The 22182-nt window shown below is 32.3% G+C and overlaps 3 protein-coding genes and 1 long non-coding RNA gene across 16 annotated transcripts; 3 read left to right on the top strand and 1 right to left on the bottom strand.

Annotated features, from left to right (window-relative positions):
• Positions 1–526: 526 nt before the first annotated feature.
• LOC103848061 (apoptosis-inducing factor 2) lies at positions 527–2360 on the bottom strand. Its single transcript, XM_009125048.3, has 3 exons — positions 1939–2360; positions 1509–1765; positions 527–1442 (listed from the first exon to the last, which is right to left on the bottom strand). The coding sequence occupies exons 1-3, from the start codon at positions 2058–2060 to the stop codon at positions 721–723; spliced, it is 1101 nt and encodes a 366-aa protein (XP_009123296.1). The 5' UTR covers positions 2061–2360; the 3' UTR covers positions 527–720.
• A 5362-nt stretch (positions 2361–7722) lies between these two features.
• Positions 7723–12248, top strand: LOC103848062. Of its 12 annotated transcripts, none has more exons than XR_004448385.1 (7): positions 7723–8202; positions 8286–8332; positions 8573–8642; positions 8852–8988; positions 9152–9341; positions 9417–11842; positions 11941–12248. XR_004448385.1 is itself a non-coding variant. In XM_009125050.3 (6 exons), the coding sequence occupies exons 1-5, from the start codon at positions 8041–8043 to the stop codon at positions 9434–9436; spliced, it is 489 nt and encodes a 162-aa protein (XP_009123298.1). In that variant the 5' UTR covers positions 7764–8040; the 3' UTR covers positions 9437–11842; positions 11941–12244. The 12 variants fall into 12 exon arrangements, 1 of the variants encoding a protein (XP_009123298.1); XR_004448383.1 differs by having other exon boundaries at positions 8573–8712; XR_004448382.1 differs by having other exon boundaries at positions 8573–8988.
• Positions 12249–12465: 217 nt separating this feature from the next.
• LOC117126080 lies at positions 12466–14282 on the top strand. Its single transcript, XM_033273464.1, has 3 exons — positions 12466–12953; positions 13200–14165; positions 14239–14282. The coding sequence occupies exons 1-3, from the start codon at positions 12818–12820 to the stop codon at positions 14280–14282; spliced, it is 1146 nt and encodes a 381-aa protein (XP_033129355.1). The 5' UTR covers positions 12466–12817.
• A 33-nt stretch (positions 14283–14315) lies between these two features.
• LOC103848064 lies at positions 14316–16875 on the top strand. 2 transcript variants are annotated; one of them, XR_004448387.1, is made up of 3 exons: positions 14316–14335; positions 14679–15077; positions 15165–16875. It is a non-coding gene; the product is annotated as an uncharacterized LOC103848064 (long non-coding RNA). The 2 variants fall into 2 exon arrangements; XR_628958.3 differs by lacking the exon at positions 14316–14335 and adding an exon at positions 14594–14605.
• The last annotated feature ends 5307 nt before the right edge of the window (positions 16876–22182 follow it).

Here is a 22182-nt window from a genome sequence, read left to right as displayed (position 1 = left end):
TAGGTTTTTTTAATAATAATTTATTATACTATTATAAACACTAAAAAAATATTACACAGATGACTTAATAACTGATAAAAGATTCATGTGTAATTATATCATCCGGAACAGTCTTACGAAGATCCATGTTTGAGAATTCTATTAATCTTCATAGTTCACCAAGACCAAAATCTCATGGTGATGTAAAAACATTTAAGTGTTTTTATTAATATCGCTCGACTAAAAGACCTACATTTTAAAGAGTTTCAATTCCAAAAAACTTACATATTATTAACAATAATATATTTGTAAAATATTCCGAGCTTTTTAGTGCATCATCTGCTCTCTTCTCTGCCCTTTCCGTAGGTAGTTTGTGTCTGTCTCAGTGTTCCCCTGTCACCAGCACTAGATTGTTGTTTATTCCAAGTGTTTAAGCCTTGTTTTCGATACCATCCGGCTGTTTAATTTCTATTGTATATATCTTTGGTTAATAAGTATTTTTAGGGAAAAAAATCTCTAGTAACATGACGAAATGAAACATCCGCAGTAGGGGAGTTCTCAATCCAATACTTTTTTAATGAAAGCTCGCAAAATTACACTTTATGTTACAACAAAGGCAACCCACACTATCTCGATAACACAGAAACATAAAAGTGAAACCAAATCAACAAAACTGATCAAAAGACCAAATGCGTCTGCACAAGAATCTCATCAATGAACAAACTGTTAAAACACAATCTTTCAATCCACAATATTAGGATCCAGACCTCTTGCCTTCCTCGTCTTCCCCACAAACAGATCCTTAGATTTGAGCAAACCAGGCACGCAACCCGAGACTGTCATGAAAGGGAACTGAGCCACCGAGTCCTTTCTTCCCAAAGATATTATGGCAATATCGGAACCGGGCTTGTAGCTCGACAGCTTCTTCTCGTTTCCACCAGACATCAACAGCTTTATGTTCTTTGTAGCCAAAGAGGCATGTTTCTCAGCGATGTATCCTTGTTTCATCTCAGGGATATCAGTGATATCTCCAATTGCGAATACATTCTTGCGACCCTTCACTCTCAAGTACTCATCGACCATCAGCCTTCCTTTACCATCCAAATTATCATTCAGAACAGTTCCTTTCAGCCATTCTGAAGACAAAGGCTTGCCGATGCAGAGGAAATAGCAATCCGCGTGTACCGTTTCTCCTCCTGATGTTCGGTAATTTTTATCTCCGTCTGAAGCTGAACTTAGGTCCACCCTTTGATTCAATATAACTTCAACTTTCTTGGTTTTCAGCCAGTCAAACGCTTTGTCTGCAGCTTTTTGACCAACAAATTCCAATAACCTTGGTCCATTGTGTACTAAAGTAACCTTCTTCTCAGGGAAATCAACTGCAATCTCAGCAGCAAGCTCGACACCCGAGGGTCCTCCACCAACAATCAGAATTGACTCAGAAGACTTGATCTTCTCATATTCTGCAAACCAAATCGTTTGATATCAGCAAGACTCGTGTTGGTGAGATATTAGTTAGAAATTCATACCCGATTGGTATTGTGAAAGCTTCTCTTGTCTGGTTTTGGGAAGCACGTCGTTGTGACCTGTAGCGATCACAAGATAATCATATCCAAAGACAAGCCCATCGGCTGTGACTACTTCAGAGTTGGTGATATTGACAGCTGGAGAAGTCACAACACGGCCGTTTTGAAGATACTTTTTGTGGTTGATCAACGTTCTTTCAGCAAAAGAAGGCTCCACCATGGACCTCAAACTTGCCCAGGTGATCTCAAAGTACTCCTTCCTGATATCAATCAAATCTCAGCTTACATTATTGCAACAACAATAAAACACATTACAGTAAGACTTAAAAAGAGACCTAACAAAGTACCCAAAATCAAATGTTGACTAGAAACTAATGTGTTGGATCCTTTTCCGTTACGAGTCAATGGTAACAACCAAATATATAAAACTTACGGATCGATAAGGGTGACGTCGGAATCGAACTGAAGGGATTTGGAGGCCAACGAGCCGGCGATTCCGCCGCCGATTACCACTACCCTCCGCCCATTTCCTGATTCGGGTTCTGTTCTTTCCATTTTATCGATTCAGATTCCAAATGAAACGTGTTCGAATGTTATTTGATTGCTTTCTCATATTTATATACCGATGCTGAGAATAGTCTTCTAGGGTAAGATTGGAATAAATTACTCTATGGTTAACGTGTTCACTAACGTCATATATGACGTCGGCTCCTCTCCCTGGGACGCCGGAAGGATCCAGCCATGTTTCCCCTAATCCTACGTCATCAGCTACGCTAATTTTTTCATCTGTTTTACTTTTTTTTTTTTTTTGTAACACTAGCTGTTTAACTTCTTTTTCGTTTCTCTTGGTCTTGAAATAGGGTCATATACCTTCTCATTACCATTAGAAACAATTTTAAAAAAAATTTACTGTTATGAATATTGGGGTGATGTCCATATGGAAAGTCCTAGATATATTTGTTTCTCACTACAAATTAGACTTTGTCTTCAAGCTATTGTAATCTTTTTTTTGTCTGGTTAATTATACTATTACAAATTATGAGAAACATTACATAAACGATATTACAGCCGAAAATTCTACCTGCCTTATGAGGATTCACGCCTAACTGCAGCTATATGAGAACCATTCCTGACGGTACTCCTTGCACTATGCTGAAGATCTCTTGTAAGCATTTTCTCTAATTTTCTGCATAATTCGGCTTCTCTGGGAATTGAAACCTGGACCTCATCCTGTAAAAATTGCGTTGTCTGGGATTTTAACCTCAGACCTGGATGTAGAAGTTTTTAAACCTTGACCACTAGACCATAGATCTTCCACCAAGCTATTGTAATCTTATATAAAGGATCCATTACTCAATGAATAACATATACCAATTCATCTTTCTGCTCTTCTTTACTTATAGCCCGTGCCGGTCCGAGTCTGTACGGCGCCTAAAGTGCAATGCAAAATACTGCCCCATATTATTATAATAAAGTAAATTCTTAAAAGAACTAAAACCACAGTTTTTTTTACACAAACCCAAAACCACAATTTAAGTAAATTTTATGCTACTTCAAAGTTTCTAAATAATTTATAAAACTTACATAAAAATAGAGAAGACAAAATAGAAAACATGCGTAAGAGAGTCAAAATTATAGAGAGTAATCACAGAGGATAATCTAATGGCGTAGCAAAATTTGGCCAAGAAAACTGGAAAAAATGCATTCTGAAAAAAAAATGAATTGTCAAAATGTCAGTGTCCTAATAACAAAAGAGAATTAGATTTTTATTTTGTAATTTGTATGTTTTGATACCTATTATGTTTGATAAAAGGAAATTAGTTGTTAGAAAAGTAAATCAAAATTGATCGTGGGAATCTATCATATCTTAGATACAAAATCTTAATACTTTTTTTGAAGGAAAAAAATGAATCTAAAAGGTGTGGTTCGAACACAACTCATGTGGAACAAATATGCTAGCTAACGACAACCATATCAAAGACACTTGTTCTGTCTTGGCACCCCAAATATTTAATAGATTTTGGTGCTTCAAGCCACTGCTTCATGTGCTTTAACACATGCCTGGTACTGCTTATAGCATGTTATCAGCACGAAGTTCTAACAGTCTTAAAATAAAAGGTATAGATTTTATTATGTTCTTAGTCTTTATTAATCAATCCTTCTTCAAACCATGTTTATTATCGATTCATGGTTTGTAAAAATGAATCTAATTTTATCGATACTTAATTGAAATATTATTTATTGATACTAGAATCATGTTTATTATCAACTCATGATTCATCTACATATCTAAGAGTTTGAGTTTTGAAAGGCTTTAGTCGATGATATCGATTTGCCCCTATTTGGAGGTAGCAAAATCGTTTGATCACGTTCACGAGATCATACCGAAAGTTATAAGCTAGAGCTCAACTCATAGTTATTTCTACATTCGTATGTATAAGATTTTACTTAACTCATATTCTATTACGTGCTATTTAGTGACTAGCTAATGGTATAATTTTTACTTCAGTCTAATAAACATAATTGTTTCATAATGCTCGTTATTGTTTAACATGTTGTTCTTTAAACTTTATGATATTGTTATCTTGCTGTATATTTTAATTTTTGTTTATAGCAAGTAAAATTATAAGTTTGATTTTATTGCTTAGCAACTTTTAATGCGTTTAAATTTGATAGCTTGATTTTATTGCTTACAAATATTATTGTTTTACATATTTGCTTAAACTAGTAGAGTAACATGCATATAATATCTTGCTCACGTCTGCAATCGATTTTTTTTTAACGCTGATTTATTATGATATTACAATTATGATATAGGAAAGATTACATAGACGATTCGACAACCGACAATACTACCTGCCTTATGAAGACCTACGCCTAACTGCATCATCTGAGCCGTCCTATAAAGATCCACGTCTGACCAGATTTACTTGCACCATGTTGAAGATCCCTTGCAAGCCTTTCCTCTGTAGTCTGCATAATTGTTTAATAAATCGCTCTCTCCCGGACTTGAAACCTGGATTTTCTGTAATCTGCAATAAATTGCATAGTCTGGGATTCGAACCCCAGACCTGGGTGTAGAAACCTTTAAACCTTAACCAGTAGGCTACAGTACTTCCATCTGCAATCGATTTTAGCATATAGAGAATATTCCGTTAAGTTGAAATATTACAAACTTGTTTATGCGTCTGAGGAAGTGTCTAAAAGTTCATGTAGTATTGTAATATTGTTTAAATATTGAGTACATATTCTTTGAGTACATACAATATTCTTTACGGTGTATACTGTTTTCACGTGGTCTATGTTTACGCTTTGTCGTTTTTATTTTCTATTGTCAATTAAGCATGGTTTAAAGAAACTTAGAGAAAAGATCGAGCATGTTTGATTTATGAATCAGAAATAAGAAAATAGAGATTTGGTGATTAAAGATAATAGTAAAATTTCTTTTTAGCATACGAAGTCACATTACTCGAGATATATGATTTTACTAATATCAATTTTTACTAATGTTTGCATAAGCATGCTTATTGTTCGTATTTTTTTTGTTCAATGTTCATTGGTTATTGATTTGAACCATTTAAGTTTTCGTAAACAATTGGTTATTGTTCTCCGTGATTAGTATTCACTTTATTGGTATATAATTAATATTCTGATTTTGCATAATTACTAATGACAGTCATATTTTGTATGAGCAAATTTTAAATCTTTCATCAGAATCTATCCTACTATATAATAGCAGCTACATTGGGGCTTTTTAAACTATGCCACATAGGCACAAATATTCTCATCCAACCAAACTGCCATGTCATTTTAGATTGGGTTTAGATTTTAAAAAAATTAATCAGCTTTGCAGCCCTTTTGACCCATCGTGCAGCTGTCTCGATCCCGTTTCACAGCCCAGCCCATTTGCCCAGTCCTTTGTCGATTCTATTTCATTCGCAGGCCCAGCCCATTTTTTATACAGATAACAAGTTTATTGTTCCATATATGATTCTTAGTATTTGAATATAACATATAACATATAAATCTAATAATATTTAAAAAAAATTGTTTTTGTTAAGGGTAGTAGAACATCTGACATGAAAACTGAAGAACTAAAATATAAAAAATGAAAATTATATGATATTCATAAAATTTTCCATCTGCTTTGTCTTTAAAAAAATTAATTACGTAACTAACATTGCATGGTGTTACGTACAAACTTTTGTTAGCTTTTATTTTGTAGTTTATGATCATTACAATAGTATACATAATGAGAATGAATAATATGTATAGAAATTATGTCGTTAGTTATTGAAACTACTTTGAAAATTTTAAACATTTATTTTTTATTTTATACAATTTAAATCTAAATCCCAAATCCCCACCCGTTAATTATAACTCTAAATAACCACATCACACTAAAATCTTTCATTTTACTAAATTTAATAAGTAAAATGACACTAATACCCTAGATATATTAAAAATTACATTGAAAGTGGAATAAACTTACATTGAAAATGGGTGCCTCTTTCATGCTTCTAAGGAATTTAAATCAAAAGAAAGAGTTATGCAATGGAACACGTCTGATTGTTCCTTACCTAGGTGAGCGGGTTATTAGAAGTGAAATAGTTACAGGCTCTCATATTAGACATAAAGTGGACCTTCCAAAAATCATACTATCGGAATCAGTAACTAAACATCTATTCACCCTTAAAATGCGGTAATTTCTAATCAGGCTATGTTACGCAATGACAATTAACAAAAGTTAGGGTCAGAGTTTGAAATATGTCATATTGTATTTGCCACAACCCGTTTTCACCCATGGACAGCTCTATGTTGGTCTTTACCGAGTTATTACCCAATCAGGCCTCAAAATTATACAAGGAAAGGATCAAAAGATAGGAAGGGTTAAAAACATAGTCTACAAAGAAATATACAACGGTCTACCTCGCTCCCCTAAAAAAAATATTATTTTGCAACACAATTCACAACACAATCCAAAAATACTAAATTCTGTTCACTCTCCCCCACAATCACGATCAGATGCTCATCCAGAGCAGATTCCCCGGAATCACGAACAAATTTCTATACTATAAGATGCAAGTAACCAGTAAGTCTGCCGACCAAAACTCTCCGAACTCAATAATGAATATGTACTAACAAAATTCTTTTATAATAATAGGCCCGCTCGCAATAGAAAATGCCATCTCTACAAGACCATTCACAATATACTTCGCAGACATCGTCTACGTCTTATCTTATTTTTATTCTTTTTCGTTAGCTACCAAACTCTATTGCCTTTGGACAATTACTTATTTATACTGTCAAACTATTTAGTTTTGAACTGTGTGAACTGGATAACGTTTCCTTTGGATTGGATTGGATTGCGTTTACACGGTACTAACATTTTATTAAATAATATTTGTTTTAAGCTATAAATATATAATACAATAATTTTTTGTAGATCCAAAATGGTACGTCTAACCATATGGGACAACGAGGCGGCTAATTTCAGGGAGTTAAATCGCATATCTACCAAAAAAAACCAAATCGTAATCATCACAAGTATCATTCCAAGGTTACATGAAGGTAATAAACTAAACAAAAAGTTTATGTCAAACTAAATGCTTACAAATATTACACTTATACAGGAAAACTATCACTCACAACCACATCAGGATCGCACTTTTACTTTGACACCGACATTGATATCATACAACGCTTCTAAAAGACGAATAAACTGCTATCCTAAGCCTGATAGCAAACGACACCACTCAATACTCAAAAATACTCTTTTTTCTTATGAAATTTGATTGCTCAACACAATATATTATTCAAACTTACTTTTGTTTAGAAAAGAAAAACTGATCACCGCATCACATTCAAACAAAAACTCTATGGTTAAATCTACAACATACAAAATTAACAAACACTTTCTTAAACTAAAAACTACTAATCAAAAATATAAATTTTCTTAATTTGAACATGTTATCCGCGCGTAGCGCGGACACCGAATCTAGTACTAATAAAGTTAGGTTATGCTCTCTCCATAGGCTTCCACGACATCAAGGAGAGGGGTGCTTTTCGCGACACGTGTCAACTCGCTGTGGTATGTGTGTTTGTCACGCATTTCTTTTTTTTTTAATTTCTTACATTCACGCGCGTCACGTTTTGTTACGGTGAAAGGTGATGTCTACTCAATTTGGGCTTCGTTTTTATTTTGATAAATTGAGCCCATCATCATTCTTATCTCCTAACTAGCCATGAGTAACTTAAGGTTTGATCTAAAGAAAACAAAACGAAAGGATGTCGACTCAAGGAGAATGAGGCTTTTGCAGACACGTGTCCACTTTTCTTGAGCGACAAAAATGTTCTCGACTTCGTTGTAGGCTTCATTCACGTGCAGTAATTAAAACTTTTGACACCTCAACATATTGGGCTTTGTTTTCTCTGGTCCATCAAGGGATCTCCTTCTTCTTTGTGCTGCTTGAAGAAAACTCGAAGACCTTACGATCTCTCTTCCGCTTCCTCGGCAAAGTAACGTTCCGGCGTTATGTCAATCACTGAAGAAAACCCACTAAAGCCACGATTTCCTCTTCATTGCAACTTTTTGGATTGCCTCAGTTTCACTCTATATATCCTTTTGTTCTCTAGCTTCTCCTCTTTACCAAAATTACAAAAATCAAAGAATCTTAGCAAGCTTCTACAGTCCAAGGTAACATGATTCCTTTTGATTTTTCTCCACTAATTTGAATTTGAAGTCATAATTTCTTATAACGTACGATGTTGTATTTGTAGCTGCGAGATTACCTTACGAACAATGGTCGCAAAGTTGATTCCGTACAGTAAGTCTTTGATCTGTCTAGCAACATTTAACTATTTGGTTTTGTTTGTATCTTCCAGAGAAAAAGCAGAGAATTTTGTCAAAGAAAGGTTAACGAGTTAAAGGCTTATGAAAACCGGAGCTAAACTCATAGCGTGTATTCTGATTCTGTGGCCATTGATTTATTGATTTAATAGGGATGAAATTGCTTCTGATTCTTTGAGTGATGAGAACCCACGTCAGGTTTTTAAAAATTGTGTAGGTTCAAAGGTTCATTCTGCAGATCAAATGATCATATGGATGACGCAGCATCGAGCACTGAAACTTCACATGTACTCGCTCCATCTCTCTCTTCTCTCTGGTCTCATGGCGATTATGATTCTGTTTTTATTTAACTCCAAGGTATTCTTACCTGATTAATTTGTTTACAGGAAGCAAAATACGCTGCTGTATAGGACTATAAATCTTCTTATAATCTTAGGCTTCTTAGTTTTTTTAGGGTTTTGGCAGAAATTCGAAATTAATATGACAAATATTGCAGAGAACGTGTTGAGATTCATAAAAAGTCGTACGAGGCAGATGGGACTTTTGGCTCACCAGATCATTCTCTTAGCCAACTGCAAAAAGTTATGGACACTACAACCGACAATGGAACTAGGGGTCTCAATATATATATATGTGTGTGTACATCCTTTTGATATGGACATGGCTAGGTTATAACCAATATATAAGCTTCTGAAGTTGTGCAAATTTCAGTAGACTCATCTTTAATCCAATTAGTATTATATAGTAATTTGCTTTCTATTTTTAGTTTTCTAAGATACTGTGTGTTTGATTGCAGGGCAGGGGGTTGGTGTCAATGCTCATGTGGATAATGAACTGCCCCAGTTTGTTGCTGACATTGTTGGGAAGACCTTCACTTTTCAGCTCATGCTATGAGCGTTCAACTTCACTTCCAAGCATCAAACCTTCACCATCTCCCGTTCTTTTACTGAGTGTCAGCATGCACCACTCCCAGACTTTTTGGCGATGTGAGTCCCTAAAACTGGGATTAGATAGGATGTTTATAAAGTAATTTATTCAACTTATTGATGCGCTGTGAACAGGGAGCTCAACATGGTCCTGATGATCGGATTCCTGTCCAGAATCCAATAGCTTCTAAGGTCTCTGATGGTACCAGTAGAACTGTTGTTGAGCAGACTGATGGTGTGGCAGCAACACTTGTGAAAATACAAATGTCAACCATCAAACTTCCTCATCTGTTGTACCAGAAAGAGGGGGTTCAGCATCTAACAATCAGACTGTTGGCTCAAAGAATGGAAAGAAGGCACGGTTGGATTAGATCCAACTAGAAAACACAAATCACCATTACATTTCCTTATGTTTATATGTCGTCATTTTCGTTTGGTTATGCACTGTAACTTAGAACTTTATCTATTTTTTAACTAAACTCAACATGGCGGCGGCGGTGTTTAACCTATCAATGAAAGTTTTTTCAGTATACATGTCTTCCTTTTAGCTCAAATTAAGTAAACGCAATATATGCATTGAAGAAATCAAATCTCCTGCATGTTAAATTGTGTTAAAAATAATATTTAATTTTATATGTTAAAACTATTTATCAAAAACTATTTATACAGCAAGGAAATTACGTGACCAATTTTCTGAACTACTGTCAGGAATTACCCTCTTCATTTTTAGATATTCCATCCCTACATAAACATCAAAACTCTGCGTTAAACTACCTGCATCATAATATATAACAGTCTTTCTGTAAATAATCTAACTGGCGTTCATATTAGCTTGAACATATTTGCTAATGGGACCAAATTAAAGCAAGCTTCAGAGGGACAAAACTTCTTTCAGTACACTAAAATGAAATACTTCTTATTGCAATGAAATACTTCTTTCAGTACACTAATTTGTTGACTTTTTGTTAGACTTTTTTTTCTCTGCGAGTTTCTAACTAAATTGTTCAAAATGTGCCAAAACAGACTATGGTGTTAGGCTGCTGTCTTCTATCTAATAACCTTGTGTGGGTCAGGATCCATGAGTTTGGTTCCAGTGTGTTTATAGTACACAAAACATACATAAGTCTTTTGAATTACATTAAAATAACGTCAGGCCAATAAATCAATAATTATTTTATAAACTTATTTGCCAAGAGGATTTCACAAAGGTAGTATTAGTGTACACTTAAATATAATTATATGATCTTTACTCGGCCAACATAATCATAGATAAAACTCTTAAGAAGATTTCAAACACACAAAAGGAACGTTGTTGCTGACCGTTTGGCTAAGCAGGCTCTAAGCTGTGTATCAAGTCGTTTTACCACGCTACTCTGATGATTTAGTGAAGTTGCGTTCCAAAAAAGAAAAAGATCTCAAACACACAAAAACTGATAAAAAGTAATGCATACCTACGTATTATTTTTGGAACATAAACTTTACTTTATGTTCTAAGTTCAACTATATTTAATGCAACTATCAGTTATTTATTCTATTTTTATTGTATTAATCTATGAAAACTATTTATGATATTCCTCTTTGACCTAAGCAACTACAAAACAAAGTAATACACTACTATCATTAACCATATCAAATGAATCAAAACCGATTTCACATTCGTTAAAAAATAAAATACATGAACCCGGCGCGTAGCGCCGGAATACCACTAGTAATTTATAAAAATAAGACTGTAACTACCTGAAGTATGAATGTTTGGATCACCGATCTCCAAGACTCTCTTCAAGATAAGTATTTTATTTTTATGCTTTATTTACAAGGTTAATTATATTAAAACTAGATTAAATAAAATAATTTGTGTGAAAGTTGGCAATGATATAAACTGTATTCAGTAAATTGATTGAGTGGTTAAGAACCTTGTTAAATAGCATATTAGTAAAAATAAAAATTACTGTATTAAGTAATTACTATATGTATTATTTATTTCTTAGTAAAATGTTTGTGATAATACATATCTTTATAGAACTTGAAATAATTTTATTATCATATTTCAATACCATTTTATATATGTGAGTTTTAAGTTTAAGGCTTGACCGTAAAAAAAATCCACAAGTTTTGGAGAATCTATATATATAAAGAAATGTTTGCATCTCTCCTGTGATGCTATGTCAGAAATTCGGTTCACAATGGCACGACACGTGTCTTCCCACACAGTCCGCAGCGTTTCATTAACGTAATTATTCAATAGATGCAGGCTTTGTTTTGGATTTGGACCTTATGTTTTGCTGAAGGAACCAGCCCAATATAGAATGCAAACATAAGCGTCTCAGACGTGATGTTAGGGTTCTTCCAATTTTTTTTCTCGGCTGTTCCAGAGCGTATGTTGATTTGAAGAATCTCAACGTAGGGTTTCGAATGCGTCGTTTCATCTTCTTTTCACAATCCGAAACGCTCCCAGTTACTGATTCATCGCCTTAATCCTCTTCTTAACTCTATCAACCACGATCTAGCCTTCAAATGCGAGGTTCTCTTATGCAAGGCGGTCTATCTGCGACTATAAAAAGGTTAACATTCTTTGACACAATCTTCTGAGATCATTTATAGGAAATACTTTCAAATTCACTTTTTGTTGATTTTCACTCCTTTTATTTATGTATTGCAGTCAACTCTCATACAAGCCACTGTGTACAGGGGGTTTAATGTATTCCATAAGCGATTTTGATGTGACTCAGAGCAATCTAAAGTCTCTCCTCTATCAATTTGACTGAATCGTGCGTCTCCACCGTCAAAGTGCGTCTCATCAGATTCTGGGAGGCTCTCCCTCTCTCTTTGTTTTTTTTAGGATGGTTATGATAGACAGATGGTTTTTTTGAACTGTCAACTCTATGTCTTTTCCTTCCTTGGTTTGTAATATGCTGATGAGAACTCCTCCTTCTATCATAGGCTTACTAAAATCTTGGGTTTGATCTATCACGAGTCTTTCTTTCCTGGATTGGCTTGGCTGGATTGGTCTATTCTAATCTATCTTCCTTGCCTTCCTGTCTTGCCTAGCTATGCCTTCTTTCCTTGATTTCAGCCAGGATCTGCTTTTAGCCTGATTGGTAGGTTGGGTGGTGTTGGTTGCCTCACGATAACCAAGTGGGGTTTGTTGATAGGTTTGTTATGCCTGAAGAGTTTATTACTCCCTCCGTTTCGTTATGTAAGCAGTTTTGCTTAAAAGCACGGGTATTAAGAAATTTCAACTTTTTCTAAAACAACAATAAAAACGTTTTTGTATTTATTGCACACATTCATTTTGTCTGCAACATTTAATTAGAAAGAGATTATTGTTAGTAATAAAATTAATAAAAAATAATATCAACAATCACACGTTTGAGTTTTCTAAAAACTTTTTTACAACATTTTAGAGCCAAATTTTTGTATAACTAATTTAAACTAAAAAAATCAAAATTTTATGATGGAGCCAAAGTAAAACTTTTGAACAGTTTGTAATATGCTTATTTAAGCTTCCAACCAAGAATGGTCACTCATTCTTTCCTATGGCGTCTGATTTTGATTTAAATGTTTCAGTTCAAAATTATGAGAGCGATATCTTGTTTGATTTAAACGAAATTCCATCAGAAGAAGAAGAAGAAAGCGTTACCAATGGCTACGAAGATATACCAATTAGTCCAGGTATTTTTTTCTGTTACTTATTATATTCTCTTAAAGAACAGTGTTAAGATTTATGTGGTGGTCACCACTAAACCATTATATTCTTGAATATTTAATCATTTATTGGCTTGTGTGATGCTCTGGTCAAAAATTGTTGGCGTAATCTTATTTCCTTTGTTTTAAAATATGTATATGTTGTTTTGTTGTCAGTCATAATTCTTCTATCCATTTAACCTTATTTTTTTCTTAAATTCATTTTTTTAACAGGACATGATGTTGTTCAAAGTCAACCAAATTTACCAAAAACCAGGAAATTTTTGTCAAATGAAGAAAGGTACGAGGTCTTCGGTGCTTTACTTGAGAAGAGCATTGCGGGAAAGTTGGAAAAAAATGTAACAAAAGAAGTTTCTCATCAGTTCTCGGTGTCTATTGCAACCGTACAAAGAATTTGGAGACAAGCAAAAGCAACAGCTAATACAGGAAAAGTTAATGTATCTCATCGGAGAACGGAGAATTGTGGTCGCAAAAGAATCACGATCGAGCCAACTCAAGTTACTGCTGTTCCATTATGCAAACGGACAACTTTGAGATCAATGTCTATGGCTATGGGCGTGAGTCTTACAACACTATTTAGACGAAAGAAAGAAGAGCTTATTCGACGTCATACCAACAGCATCAAGCCTTATTTGAAGGAAGCCAATATAACAAGTAGGTTACAATTTTGCTTCTCTATGTTGGATAAAAATAGTCTACCTCATGAACCCAAGTTTGTTGATATGTACAACATAATTCATATCGATGAGAAATGGTTCTATATGACGAAGAAGACCGAGAAGTATTATCTACTTCCAATTGAAGAAGAGCCACAACGTTCGTGTCAAAGTAAAAATTACATTGGAAAGGTGATGTTTCTAGCGGCAATGGCTCGTCCAAGATTTGATGAAGAAGGAAATGAGGTATTTGATGGGAAAATTGGAATTTTCCCGTTTGTTACTCTGCGGCCAGCTCAGAGAAAGAGTAAGAACAGAGATGCTGGGACGTTAGAACTAAAAGCGTCAACTTCGGTCAAGAGAGAGGATATAAAAGCATTCTTGATTGAAAAGGTTCTTCCGAATATTCAAGAAAAGTGGCCAAAGGAAGATAGAGGAAAGACTATCTTTATTCAACAAGATAACGCAAGAACACATGTTGAGTGTGGAGATAAAGATTTCCAAGAAGCAGCATCAAAAACTAGTTTTGACATTCATTTGATGTGTCAACCGGCTAACTCACCGGATCTAAATATTTTAGATCTTGGATTCTTCAGTGCTATTCAATCCTTACAACATAAAGAATGTCCAAAAACCATAGAAGACCTTGTTCGTGCAGTAGAAGAATCTTTCAAGAAATACTCGGCAGAGCAGGTAAACCATATATTTTTGACTCTTCAATCATGTATGTGTGAGATCATGAAAATTGGAGGGTTAAACAAGTACAAAATCCCGCATATGAAGAAATCTGTGCTGGAAAAAGATGGTCTTCTTCCTACGCGAATCAGTTGTGATGCAATGTTAGTTCAAAATGTGATGAACACACTTGGATTGTTGTAATGTTTGTTCTGCTGTCATATGGTTTATTTATAATATTATGATTGTTATGATTATTTTTGTAGTCTTCTTATCATATTCTACCAGGTATATGATTGTCCATTGTAATCTGTTTCAGTTTGAAGTTTGTCTCTGAACTTTGATTTTTTTTTTTATGAAGATAAAAAGATGTGGAGAGATGGCACGAAAGATATGTTTCTTCAAAGACCAAATACAAAAGGTTGGAGTTTCTCCTAAAGAGTTTATAGACAAATATGTTTATATGTACTTGGATGATGTTGAGGTGAACTCATATGCTTGCTTTTGTTTTTAATTTCTTGGACAGCCATTGCTTCTCATTTCGCCAGCCCTATACTTGATTTCTTTCTTTCCCTTTTTGAGGTCAAGCTTGGAGAGCTAGAAGCTGAACTTTCTGTAATCAAGGTCATAGTCAAAACGTTGCAGTGGCTATCAAGTATCAACAGTAGCATCCTTAGTGTCTTACATATGGCAACTCTTCCAAAGGTCTATTGTTATTGTCTCAAACATCGTTATATATATGAAAGATTCTGTAACTAAGGTAAACAAACTGAAGAAAGCAATTAAGTTTGATTGTAATAAGCACTAAACACTAACCAAAATAATAATATTGATGTTGTGTTCGCAGGCTTTTATGAAAGCTATACTGGAGAGCTTTACAAGAGTACTTCAAGGTTTAGCTTTTAACACTGTTGCTTAAAATGACTAATACCATCTTTGTAGACAAAACTATGAGATGCAGTGAATAACTTCTTATAGGTTTTACGTTTTACTTCTATGTTTGCGCTTTTTCTTCTTCTCTTAATTATATCTCCTGTAAATTTGGGTCAGATAAAAATCAATGTAAATCTAGAAATATGTATTTACTTCCTTTTGCAAGTTCTGTATATAGTATTTAGTAATATTTAGTAAACTAATTTTTGATAACTAATTTTTGATTCAATATTTTATATACATTATACACTTATATACTATTTGTAAATATGACTTAAAACTCAAAATAAAACACAACAAAAATATCTTTTTTTTATTGGTCGTGCCAATAACTACTCTAGGGATGTCCGAAATGTTTTTATTATAAACAGATGAAGAAACTCATCCGTTTCCTTATGTAGCACCATAATCTCATACGTTTCCTTATATAGCACCGTAATCCTCCACCATGTTCAGGCTGCATGCTTCTTCTTCTACGTGACTCTTGCTTTCCTTTGTTTTCGTTCAAGTTTTAACGTTACAGTCATAACTATCCTTTACTACAAGTTGCATCTTTGCTTTTTCAAGTCTACCTTACGAGTTACGAGTCTCTTAACTTATACATTATTAAATGGTTTACATACGAAAATTAACCACAATTAGTTTCTAAAAATTATTAACCACAAATATAAGAATTGGTAAATGATAAAAATAATAGTTTCAATATTATGGTATTAGACAGCTTTCCGCTACGACCAGATAAGCAATGATACACATAGTGCTTGGCAAACAAGTTATTAATCAAACATATATTATATTATGTTTTTTTATGCCCCATAATAAATTTATAGTAAATTAAAAATTAAATTAATGTATTACTCGGTATAGCAAATGGAAACAATATATGAGGTAACAGAATAAGTAAAACATCCACTAATTGTATACTGAAACTGAATAATAAAATTTTATTAAAAATACAAATACATTCAATATATGCAAAATGTAAAATAATCGATGTCTTGAGCACTAAAATTAATCACAACAATAGAAACTCGAATATACTTACTATATATATAGAAATTGAGCAAACATTTAACAATGTATACCATTTCAATCATGCGTATCATGTTAATACAAACTTATAATCTCTGACAATAATAATAAAAATAAATTATTTTAGTTAGACATATCACATATGTAAAGATGATATATAAAATGTTCTCATTAAAAAACATAACAAACAAATAAAGATAATAACTAAAATAATATAATGTCAAAAAATATATTTGACAACAAATAAAAATACAAAAACAAGTGACAAAAATAAGCAAACATCAAACGTTAAGTAAATGGATATAATGTCCTTCAACATTTAAATTTGAGAAATACTTTAGGATATCACTTAAAAAGTTTTTGTCACAAATATAGACTCTAAGGATCAAAATGACCAAAATATTTCATTAAATAGGTAAATATGCACTTATACCCATAGGGTTAACTAATCCAAACTTTGGGGTTTAGAATTAAGGGTGGAGATTTATGATTGAGGTTTAAAATTTTATAAAATAAAAAATAAATATTAAAAATTTGAAATAAAAATTTTTAAAATATTTTCAAAAAGTATTTTCAAATTACAAAAAAAAAATTTTAAAAAAATATTCGAAAAAAAAAATTCAAAAAAAGTTATAAAAATTCAAATTTGAAAACATATAATCTAAAACTATAAAAAAATTATTATTTTTAATTTTTTTAATTTTTATATATCTAGGATGTTAAGGTCTTTTTACCTATTAAATGAAACATTTTGGTCATTTTCCTTCTTAGAGTCTATTTTTGTGGCAAAAACTTGAAAATTGTCTATTTAGGAGAATTGCCCTTTAAATTTTCCTACTAGACAATAAACATTATTATACACATTTCTTGCAAATGCAAACCTAAAACACAAACCACCAAATCATACAAAAAATAAAATCTGAGATCTCAACTAAAATATATCCCGCCCGTAGGGCGGGCCGACAAGTGATTACCTAAGGCTCCTTATGTATTTTGCATTTAAAGATTACAAGACCTGTAGTCTGTAACTAAATCTTAACTATATTTGATGTTACGTTTAAAAGCAAAATTATGATGCATATATTGGAAAATTTACTTTTCACACAAGTATAAGCTAGACAGTTATAAGCTAGAGCTCAACTCATAGTTATTTCTACATTCGTATGTATATGATTTTACTTAACTCATATTCTATTACGTGCTATTTAGTGACTAGCTAATGGTATAATTTTTACTTCAGTCTAATAAACATAATTGTTTCATAATGCTCGTTATTGTTTAACGTGTTGTTTCATAAAGAATATTTTTTGAAGTATATTCTTTTATTAATGTGTGAAAACACCAAAAAATACATATTTCATTAACAGTTAGTAGATAAACATTGAACAATTTTCAAGCTTCGTTTTTAATATATATTCGCACAACTATGCGGGTGATTATTTTCATTTTACACACATAATTATTTATTTTATATGATTAAATCTATATATTTTTAATATTTACCATATTATTAATTGTTTAATATAACATTCTAAAACACAGTAATTTTATAGTTCACATGCAATTATTTAATTATTTGTTTTAAATTTTCAGTGATAGCATATATTTTACATCATGTGATACAAAATTCTATATTGAAAAATCTTATTGGCTAAGGATAAAAAATCAATTGAAAATTATTATATTAATTAATATCACAAATTTTGATTACAAAATTAATTAGATATTTAAAAAGTTTTTTAGTTAAAATAAAATATACATTTAAATTTTAAAGAAACACGAAATTAACTAAATATTTAAAAGTTTTGTTTTAATGAAATGAGAAATATATATTTATATTGTAAATAAAAAGAAGAGAATTTGCCAAAACTAACTCACAACTTGATTTTAACTCCAAACCTATATCCAAACTTGAATCAAATGCAAAACTAACCTAAAAGCCTTGTGAAATTACAGCTCAGCCCCTTGTGACCAAACAAAAAAACAGAAGCTATTTTTACGAATATAGCCCTAGTAAGTCGTCTGAGATGTTGAAAGTCGTCTGGACGACTTCAAAGTAAGTCTTCTGGTGTAGCTGATCTTAAAAAGAATTTATAAATGTTTCAAAAAATATTTTGATAAGCAAAAAATTAAAATCATGTAATTATAAACAGTTTTAAGTGATATAAATTAAAATATAACAAAATTGAATTGTTTTCAACATAGATGAGTGTAGGTAGTGAATCATGGTATTCTTTGGTCTAGGGTTTGGCAACATATGTTGTAGTATTGTATGTATTCTTAGGGTTAGATTTTGGAAAGCTTGAATGTTTTTTTGAAAAATTAATTTTTTACCTATAATTGTTTATTTTTGTGTATAGCAAACACTTTTGAAGTTTAATTTGATTTTATGAAGTGTTTAGTTAGTTAATTAAGTTTAGGAGTTATGTTTAGGGTCTAGACTAGGCCTGGGCGTTTTTAACTCAACCCGAAGTACCTACCTAGACCCGAACCGGAAAACCAAAACCGAATCCGAACTGTTATACAAAAATATCCGAAAGGGACTTATGAGCTTAGTACTTTGGTGTTTGGTTATAATCCGAACCGAATCGACATCCGAACTAGGATCCGAAGATATCCAAAATTAGTTAAATATGTTAAAGTTTTTATATATTTAAGATGATTTAGATATTTTAGGATATTCAAAATATTTTTTTAGTTTGTTTTAATTGTTATTTTGAATACTTTTTAATTAATTTAGATAGTTTAACTAATTTTTAATTAGATTTGTAAACAATTTATATATTTTGAAAAAAAAATTATCAATTTTTAAGGTTTAAAAAAAAAAATTTTGGACTATTTTAAACATTGGTTACATCCGACCCGAACCGAACCCGAAAGGAACCGAACCGAAACCGATCTGATAATTAGTAAAATCCGAATGGTACTTCTGAGTATAACACCGAAAATCTGAAAATCCGAATTATCCGGACCGAAACCGAACGGTACACCGAACGCCCAGGCCTAGTCTAGACGACTTACATTTCAGTCATCTAGTGAAGAAATTAAAACAGACGACTTACATGTAAGTCGTCCAAATATTCCTGCCTAAAATTTTTTTAAAAATTATTTTTCCGCTTAAATAATTTAAACCAGATGACTTACTTGTAAGTCGTTTGGAAAGTCTTCTACTTTAGTGTCCCGCTAAAAATATTTTAATTTCCTGCTAAAAACATTAAACTCTTCTGAACGACTTACAAGTAAGTCATCTAGGAAGTCGTCTGAATCAGAAATATTTAACCTAATTGGATTTTTTGTCTCCCCATATAAAGAAAAATTTACACATTCTCTCTTATCCTATCAAATGGCTGCAACAAAAATGTAACCTTCATCATTCTAAAACATTGACGCAGACGACATCCACGGAGGTCATCTAGCAAACTTCCAGAGAAGTCGTCCATTTAGGTCGACGCGGATGACTTCAATCTAAGTATTCCAGATGACTAAAATATAAGTCGTCTGGTCAACGCAAAGGTTATTTTTGCAATTGGCTTTGAAATCTGTTATTTGAGACGACTGAAAAATAAGTCGTCTACTTTTGTTTGGTTAAAAAAAACTCCAAAAAAGCTAGACAACTTACATTTCAGTCGTCATAGGTTAGTTTTGCATTTAACTGGATTATTTCATAAGTTTGACTTTCCTGGACGACTTACATTTCAGTCGTCTCCAAAAAATTAAAATATCAATATTTTTTTAAAACTAGACAACTTACAATTAAGTAATCATAGGTTAGTTTTGCAATTGAAAAAAAAACTTCAATATTTAATTATATGTAGACGACTTACAATTCAGTCGTCCGTTAGACGACTTACTTGTAAGTCGTCCAGGATTTACGAGGTTTGACCAAAATCTCAGAATAAAATCATAGACGACTTACATGTAAGTCGTCGGGCGGATGACTGAATTGTAAGTCGTCTAGGTATAATTAAATATTGAAGTTTTTTTTTCAATTGCAAAACTAAACTATAACGACTTAATTGTAAGTCGTATAGTGTTAATAAAATATTGATATATCAATTTTCAACAGATGACTGAAATGTAAGTCGTCTGGGAAAGTCAAACTTCTGAAATAATCTAGTCAAATACAAAACTAACCTATGACCACTAAAATATAAGTCGTCTAGGTTTTTTGGAGATTTTTTTTGTAACCAAACAAAATCAGACGGCTTAACTTTCAGTCATCTCAGAAAACAGATTTCAAAGTCAATTGCAAAAATAACCTCTTCGGTGACCAGACGACTTCCAGGTAAGTCGTCTACTGCCAGACGACTTCCCATGTAAGTCGTCTGACGAACAGATCTGGAAAAAAAATCGATTTCATACCTTAAATTGGTGAGATAACTTCCTTAGCACACATAAGGCTTTTCCAAGCACATATAATCTCAAACGAAAGTGACCCACCCATAATCGTTAGCTTCTATGACTTTATGAACCATAAAAAAATATAAAATCAAAATCTTGGGTTTTTTTAGCTCAATGTGGAGAGAAAGTGAGAGATATGTTGTGTTTAGTTCATAAGAATGGAAAAAGAAGAAGGGTAACTCGATTTTGGGAGCATTAAGAGCTTCAAATTGATTGTTCATGGTGGTTAGGGTATTGATGATAATGACAATCTTGTAATTACTTGAAGATGATGAGGGTGAGAGAGTAAAAATATCATTTTCGAAAAAGAAAAAAAAATTAATGGCATTTTCGTGAATTAAATGAATTTGTGGGGTGAATATGGCAAAACTAATTTCCAAAAAAAAAGGAGGTTAGTTTTGTGTTTGACTTTAAGTTGTAGGTCAATTCTGCAAAAAACCCATAAAAATATTAATTTTTTTAATTCAGATACAATTTCAGATAAAATATAAGAATATCTATTTGATTTTTTTTATAATAATTCAAATCATTCAAATTATACAAAAATTAATTTAAACAACTTTCTAAAGGTTGGTATAAATAAAAAATCACACATGAATTAAGTCATGACTTATATTTTAACAGTATAGATATATTTATTTATAAATAAAAAAAATTCAAATTAATGTTTCAGTCATGTAATTATTTTTAAAAATCAAACATATTTTTCAGTTATTTTATGTCTGCACCGGTAGCTATACTATAAACTTGTAAAGGATTTTGTCACGTTCAGGGATATGCCACTTCATCACTTTGAAATAAAATAATAGCCAATCATTATTTTTAACAGTGGTATAGAGCGACAAGGAGATGAGCAGGTATCGTTTCCATTAAAACAGCTGGATTTGTCGGCAATTAAAGTCTGAACAATACCATATTTAATTCACATTAAATGTTTTTTTTGATCCAAACTAACGTAAAAAAACATAATGCAATTAACGATTGACAGAAAAAAGCATGATGCAGTTCGACAGTCAAAACTCAAAACAAATTGACTTCCAGTTACAATTAGAAAAATAGTTCATAATGCAACTAAAGACTTACGTATATATCAAAAATTATAGCTTTTTTCTTAGTTATTTTGTGAAAATCTTACAACTGGGTTTATTAGGGGAAATGGTTTTTAGAATGTCGTTTATGTTTAAGTAAAATTTCTTATTTTAAATTTAAATATACGACTAGTAGTTAAACTATACATAAGAACAATCTTTAAACTCCGTTAGTTTCTTTTGACCTTTAAACTTTCGTCTGTTCATCTAATCTTCATATAGTGTAATAAATGAATGTATTAGTTGGTTAATTACTTTAACTGCTCACCTATTGACAGAAGGAAAAAAAGAAAAAAAAAACTAAAACAAGTTGCCTAATCTCGCAAATCCAGAAACCAACTCGGATCCACTTTACCCCGTCTAGATTCGTACTGTGCAAGTGAACTCAAACACAAAAGAAAAAGACGAGAG

Source organism: Brassica rapa, chromosome A06 (genome assembly GCF_000309985.2).
Source record: "Brassica rapa cultivar Chiifu-401-42 chromosome A06, CAAS_Brap_v3.01, whole genome shotgun sequence".
Taxonomy (NCBI): Eukaryota; Viridiplantae; Streptophyta; class Magnoliopsida; order Brassicales; family Brassicaceae; genus Brassica; species Brassica rapa.
Note: the sequence above shows the minus strand (reverse complement) of the source record. Positions and strands in the feature narration are given on the sequence as shown.

What these genes read in the sequence shown, in the direction of transcription:
- LOC103848061 (XM_009125048.3), bottom strand. Translation starts at nt 2,060, where the DNA reads ATGGAAAGAACAGAACCCGAATCAGGAAATGGGCGGAGGGTAGTGGTA. An exon ending in GACGTCACCCTTATCGATCC is followed by an intron (nt 1,766 to 1,938) that starts GTAAGTTTTATA and finishes GATTGATATCAG; the next exon opens with GAAGGAGTACTTTGAGATCA. An exon ending in GCTTTCACAATACCAATCGG is followed by an intron (nt 1,443 to 1,508) that starts GTATGAATTTCT and finishes TTTGGTTTGCAG; the next exon opens with AATATGAGAAGATCAAGTCT.
- LOC103848062 (XM_009125050.3), top strand. Translation starts at nt 8,041, where the DNA reads ATGTCAATCACTGAAGAAAACCCACTAAAGCCACGATTTCCTCTTCAT. An exon ending in CGCAAAGTTGATTCCGTACA is followed by an intron (nt 8,333 to 8,572) that starts GTAAGTCTTTGA and finishes AAAATTGTGTAG; the next exon opens with GTTCAAAGGTTCATTCTGCA. An exon ending in CGAGCACTGAAACTTCACAT is followed by an intron (nt 8,643 to 9,151) that starts GTACTCGCTCCA and finishes GTTTGATTGCAG; the next exon opens with GGCAGGGGGTTGGTGTCAAT.
- LOC117126080 (XM_033273464.1), top strand. Translation starts at nt 12,818, where the DNA reads ATGGCGTCTGATTTTGATTTAAATGTTTCAGTTCAAAATTATGAGAGC. An exon ending in AGATATACCAATTAGTCCAG is followed by an intron (nt 12,954 to 13,199) that starts GTATTTTTTTCT and finishes TTTTTTTAACAG; the next exon opens with GACATGATGTTGTTCAAAGT. An exon ending in AGAAGCAGCATCAAAAACTA is followed by an intron (nt 14,166 to 14,238) that starts GTTTTGACATTC and finishes TGGATTCTTCAG; the next exon opens with TGCTATTCAATCCTTACAAC.